General features: G+C 35.9%; 1 protein-coding gene across 1 annotated transcript in view; it reads left to right on the top strand.

Moving 5' to 3' along the window:
• The window catches only part of PDE3A (phosphodiesterase 3A), a 341273-nt gene that overhangs the window by 467 nt on the left and 334806 nt on the right, over window positions 1-6000 (top strand). The window contains exon 2 of the mRNA XM_021711286.1: window positions 1-604. Coding sequence (XP_021566961.1) covers window positions 1-604 — 604 coding nt within the window. The remainder of the gene's footprint in view (window positions 605-6000) is intronic.

The following is a 6000-nucleotide window of genomic DNA, read 5'->3' as shown; positions in this document are numbered from 1 at the left end:
GCCCGGGGGCGGCGCGCCGCTCGGCCCCTGGCTGCAGCCCTCGGCGCTGCTCTTCAGTCTCCTGTGTGCCTTCTTCTGGATGGGCTTGTGCCTCCTGCGCGCCGGGGTGCGCCTGCCTCTGGCCGTCGCGCTGCTGGCCGTCTGCTGCGGGGGGGAAGCGCTCGTCCAGATCGGGCTGGGCGTCGGGGAGGATCGCTTACTCTCGCTGCCCGCCGCGGGGGTGGTGCTCAGCTGCTTGACCGCCGCGACATGGCTGGTGCTGAGGCTGCGGCTGGGCGTCCTCATGATCGCTTTGACTAGCGCTGTCAGGACCGTGTCCCTCATTTCCCTAGAGAGGTTCAAGGTCGCCTGGAGACCTTACCTGGCGTACTTGGCCGGCGTGCTGGGGATCCTCCTGGCCAGGTACGTGGAGCAAATCTTGCCGCAGTCCGCGGAAGCGGCTCCGAGGGAGCATTCTGGGTCCCAGCTGATTGCTGGGACCAAGGAAGAGATCCCGGTGTTTAAGAGGAGGAGGCGGTCCAGCTCCGTGGTGTCCGCCGAGATGTCTGGCTGCGGCAGCAAGTCCCATCGGAGGACCTCCCTGCCCTGTATACCGAGGGAACAGGTAAGCACTGGCAACTCCTCTCTCTGGGCTGTCGGGGAAACTTGAAACACCTGGGAACCGGCTCAAAGTGGAGGGAATCTGAGTGCTGGGAACCAAAGGGGAGGGAGCCTCGAAAAGTGGTATAACTTGAAACTTCATAAGAGACTAGCGGGGTTTTCTCCTTCTTTCTCACAGTATTTTGTAAACTGAAACACGAAAGAGTAATAAAACAAGATGGTATTTGCCGGGTCTTCCACAGCTGGGCCAACTGTTTAGATCTGCTACACCTGGTGTATGGCTTCCCCAAGCTTTTAAGTACTCTCACACCTTCTCTCCTTAGCAGAAATTTTATAATATAGTTATTATTTTTTTTTTTAGCAGTGGGTGATTTTTCAGTACATGGACTTCACTAGATTTCTACTTTAAAAAATAAAATTTCTCATTTATAAAGTGCTGGTAAACATTTATGAAAACCAGTGAAAAGATTCTTGAGCAAAGCAAGATGTGCTGCAAGGTGAGGTATTGATACACATTTTCTGGTTTTGCAGTAAGTTTTATTTAGAGAGACTACATCTCATGCCCAATTTGTCTTTAAATATGACTTAGATACATACATTCGACATACGTGTGTGTTTTGGGTCATAATCATAAACTTGAGAATTAATATGTCTGAACTTTAGAATTGTTCACATTTGTCAATTGTGCTTTAGTGTCAACTAAAACATAACATTTCTCTTGAGTATGTGCATATTTAAGTGGATATTTAGAAATTACAGGTCTTACAGGAAACATACATTTGGAGGATATTTCTAAGATCGCTGGTGATATTTATCTTTCACAAAGAAAGAGGAGGAACCTGAAATTCTGAGAAAAGTTGTAAATAAAAGTTTAGTCAATTTTGGGGATGAATCTTCTTATCATTAAGTGTTTTAGGACCGTGGAATAGTTGCTATAAAGGGCATAAAAGAACAAATTCCAATTTTAAATACAAAGTGTGTCTGAAAAGGCATACTTCAGTGTTCACTTCTCCACTTGAAGCGGATTTGACATTTGACTGGGGATGGGGGAGAGCTGGTGAGGTACAGCAAGTGGAAATTTACACGTTTCCTACTTAAATTTATGCTTACCCATGGTACCATCAGGATGACTTTAGGGAGCAAGAGAATATCTGAAGATATAGTAAGCTTTTTCTTTTTAGGTTATTCTGTGGATAACCATTTAGGTATTTCTAAGAAGTAGCAGTCACCATATGGTGTGGGTGGCTAGTTTGTTTCTGAAATGGAGTTGATTACACAGATCTGTGGTTGTTTGACACTATTTAGCAGAGGGATGACAACATTGTAGTCTTTGTTTATTTTTAAAACAAATGTACTTATTTAGCTTTTTGTTTAGATAAAACAAATGTTTCTTAGGTTTAAGCCTACTGTAAGAGTGAAGGAAAAATCAGACCACTGATGCTTCATTGTGGTAAAAATTTGGAAATCTTTGGAATAAAGTAAGTTATGTATTTAAGTGTAAACTAAATACTTTATTTTTATTTTTTTCGGTTATAGGAGAGAGCATCTTTTAAATGAACACACCACTGTTTTAAGTATGTTCAGAACACACTATTCTTTAATTTATAGGGAAATATGTGGACATTGCAAAACTGAACCATAATTTCTAAGGAAAATATGGGATATAATTATAAATAACTGGACTCTAAATTAATATCATTTAGCCTTTGAACTTAGATTTCTGAAATTTTATATTAACATTTAAAGGTTATGGAGTTGAGGGTAGATTTACAATAAGAAGGTGTTCAGGTAAATTAATCAGCAGTGTTAATTAACTCATCAATTTATATTGGTTTTCTCTGGTATGGATTGATAAATGGAGAATTTGAATTGTCTGCAAGCTTATAGGAAATTAACAGAAGGTTGCATTTTTAAATGTTTTACTAATTAATGCTGTTAAAGATGCATATTTGTAATCTACTTCAGTAATTTTTTTGGTCACCTTTTTTTTTAAGGCTGTGTTAATGAAGAATGTTCTAAAGCAAAAGACTATCTTTTATGGTTGATGGACAAAAAATGCATTTTAGCAGAAACTGAGATCCTTGAAGTTTTAATGAGGGCATGGGTGAGTGTGTGCGTGTCACTGAAGCCTAGTTTTTATATATAACCCATTAAAGTTGTTGCCGAACATAATTGTGGGGAGTGGGTGGAAACTAACATGAAATAGTATCTTATGAGACAGGGCAATATCTCATACGTTAGCCTAACTGTGTGAAAAGTTCAGGAGCTCTATAGTAAATGGCTTATCAGTTTTATCATGAGGAAACAGACTTCTGATTAAGGGTGCAAAGTGTACTGCTGTCATTTGCATACTTTATGAAGTCAAGAATCAAAATAATTATAGAACATATATATATATGTAATACACTTCTCTGAATTCGACCTGATTAGTTTTTTCTATGAAGGAATGTATACTCTCAAGACAATACTTGTAGGCAACACGTGAATTTTAAATGTATAAGGACTTAAAGTTCAGAGTCTGTCAAAGACCTCTTGAGAATTTGTTTGGACTTTGCTCATTATGAAGTTTACAAGCGAGAGAATAACAGCATTTTTTTTTTCTCTGTATGAATGACAGTGGCCACTTACCTATGAACTATCTTTCTTCAATGGTCCTCAGTTTTAAAAGTGCAAAGAGAACAGATGATAAAGTTCTCATAAGAGAAACCAACGCCCTCCCTTTCTTTTTTTCCTTTCTAGAACTGTAAGTCTATAGCACTGATATGTCTGTGAATGAAAATAAAATTATCTTTACTCTCAGTACTAAACAGAGTTTATAACATCTAGACAGGTTTTAGTTTAGTCCTGCTAGCCCAGTATCCTCAATACTGAGGCTGATTTTATAGATGAGTATGTCAAACTGTACTTTTTTCGCTGGCAGTGTTAAGAAGGCAAGTGTCTATTAAGGTGTATGTTTCTTTTCTAAGCGGGCTTTTACATCTGAGAGCAGATATATTTCTCTTGAGTGATTACTGTAGCCCTCCCACACCCAAACATGGAAATATACAGTACGTAGAATTTCTTAATTATTAAATATTATGAATATCTATGACTAATATATTATTTTTCAACATAGAATTTTGATTATGCTTTTTTTTTACATTTGGAAAGTGTATTTGAAGGGATATCTCTTGATTCTCTTTATAAATCAAAGAATACAATTGGTTGCTTATTTCTAATTACTGTGACAACCTTACACATTCACTTTTGAAAGATTCCAAACCAATGCAATTTTATTTTGGTTACCTATTAAAGAGAATTTAATATTTTTATTCCTATAGTTTCAGATAAAATAAACACAAGGCATATGACCTACCATTACTGCATCTGCATCTCTTAGTGACAAAATCTTTGTGAAGGATACAACATCAGTCAGAAATGTATAGATATGTACTTTATATAATTACAAACCAAAATTGTTTCCTATGAATATTTTCCTAAACTCTCAAGCATCTTTACCAAAAATGAATGGCTTTTTGTAGGACTGTAAATTGTAAGAATAAAGCTTTTCATCACTGATGTGAGAAAGACATATTTAAGTGAAAAAGCAAACAACAAAACTAAAATAGGAGAAATGGGTATGATTTTTTATGGAAGGCATATAGTAGGTATTATTATGTCTTTGGTTAAAAAGTATAACTTACTTGCTTTTATAGAACAGAGATACAATTCAGAAGTATTTCTTAGGAATATATAGAATATATTGTAATTCAAAATTTTAAATGCCTTTAGGCATAATATAATATATTTCTCTAAATGAATAAATTTTAGATATAACCATAGACTTTTAATTAAATGGTGGTTTCTATCACATTTCAGTAGTATTACCCAGTTTATGATGATACAAAGCAATACCGATTATTTATAACTTGGTGACAGAATTAAAATTAATTAATGTCAACTTCTGAAAATACAGAAAAGGAAAAACAAGATTTTCTTATCCTTTGGCAAAGGTGAGGGAAAAGAATGTTTTGTTTTTTGTGGGGACAAAATTGTGATTTTACTTTGTGAATACAGATATTTAAAGCATACTGAAAAAACTGTTTAACTGACAGAAATAGTCAGTGAATCTATATAAATTTACAGAGGTTGGAAGGAGTGAAAACAGTAATTTTACTCTTTCTGTATTGAGTCGAAAGTGTAAAAAGTTAAAACTGTAGAACTGAAAGAAATGCTGTGTATGCTGGGCTGTCATGTTAATTAAATAAACAACCAGAACAGTGACTCTGTGTATGAAATACATTTTGAAAAGCTTGGGGGGAGGGGGTGCAGGCAGGCAAGGGTGAGTGACACTGGCATGAAAAAACATTCATTATATCTGTAGTGACATTTGTGTGAATTTGTTGTATTCTATTAGGAAACTCAGCTCAGAATTAGTCTCTTCAGGGCTGTAGTTGAATAAAGGCCTTACCGAATTTAATTTTACTTCTATTTTAAGCAAGTTCTCATTATGTTGAGATAGGATGTTTATAAACCTCAAAATTAGAAGTATGCCTATATATTTTAAGATTTTCCATTAATATGGTTTGTGTCAGTCAGCTCAGTAGAGTCTATGTTGACTTCATCGAAAACTTGTGTGATTTAATCTATCAAAACAATGAGTTTATTTTGGGATTAAGGAGGGAATTATATTTTTCAGAGAAAGTTATTGCTGTGAGTTATACCCTCTTGGAAGTGTGAAGATAATCAGTGCAACTATTGTATCATGTAGCATCCTGAGAGATATTGCCATGCAGAAGCAGTGCCTTTCACTGGGCCATGGGGAAATGTCTTATACTTTGTGAAATTTTGTATAACTATGTTTTGGGGTGAATTGTTTACTTAGTTGCCATGTGTCTCCTGTTTAGTGGAGTCTTCCCCCTTTTTCTTTTCTGTGTGGTGTCTATAATTGTATCTTCTACACAACCCTCAAATATATATTGAAAACTCAATTTATGCTTGTCTTCTGCATTCATGTGTTTAATGAAGCTCTATCAAATAATTCTGAAGACCCTTAGAGCATTCAGTTTCCATAGTCTTGTACTGAAAGATGTGCTCTATTAATATGCAAATGAACCTTATTCTTCACATAGAAATCTACAATCCTTTTAGTAATTATATATACTTTTACTATTGCTGGTATTTTTACAACTTTTTTTTTTTTTTTAACCAGCAATAGTAAAGTACTTAAATAAGTGCTTTTATTTATTTATTTATTTTGGTAAGGCTACCTTTGGGAATTGTTTTCACTTTGAACTGAGAATGTATGTTTGTGCTATTATTGGCATAGAACACACAGATTTGAACATTGGGGGAAAAAAGTCTGAAAGATGTGTTAAGTGGAAATGTGTTGTATAACCATTGTCAAAAATATTAGTTGAC

The sequence above is a fragment of the Carlito syrichta genome, unplaced genomic scaffold (assembly GCF_000164805.1).
Source record: "Carlito syrichta isolate Samal-C Ts95f unplaced genomic scaffold, Tarsius_syrichta-2.0.1 Scaffold302012, whole genome shotgun sequence".
Lineage (NCBI taxonomy): Eukaryota > Metazoa > Chordata > Mammalia > Primates > Tarsiidae > Carlito > Carlito syrichta.
Note: the sequence above shows the minus strand (reverse complement) of the source record. Positions and strands in the feature narration are given on the sequence as shown.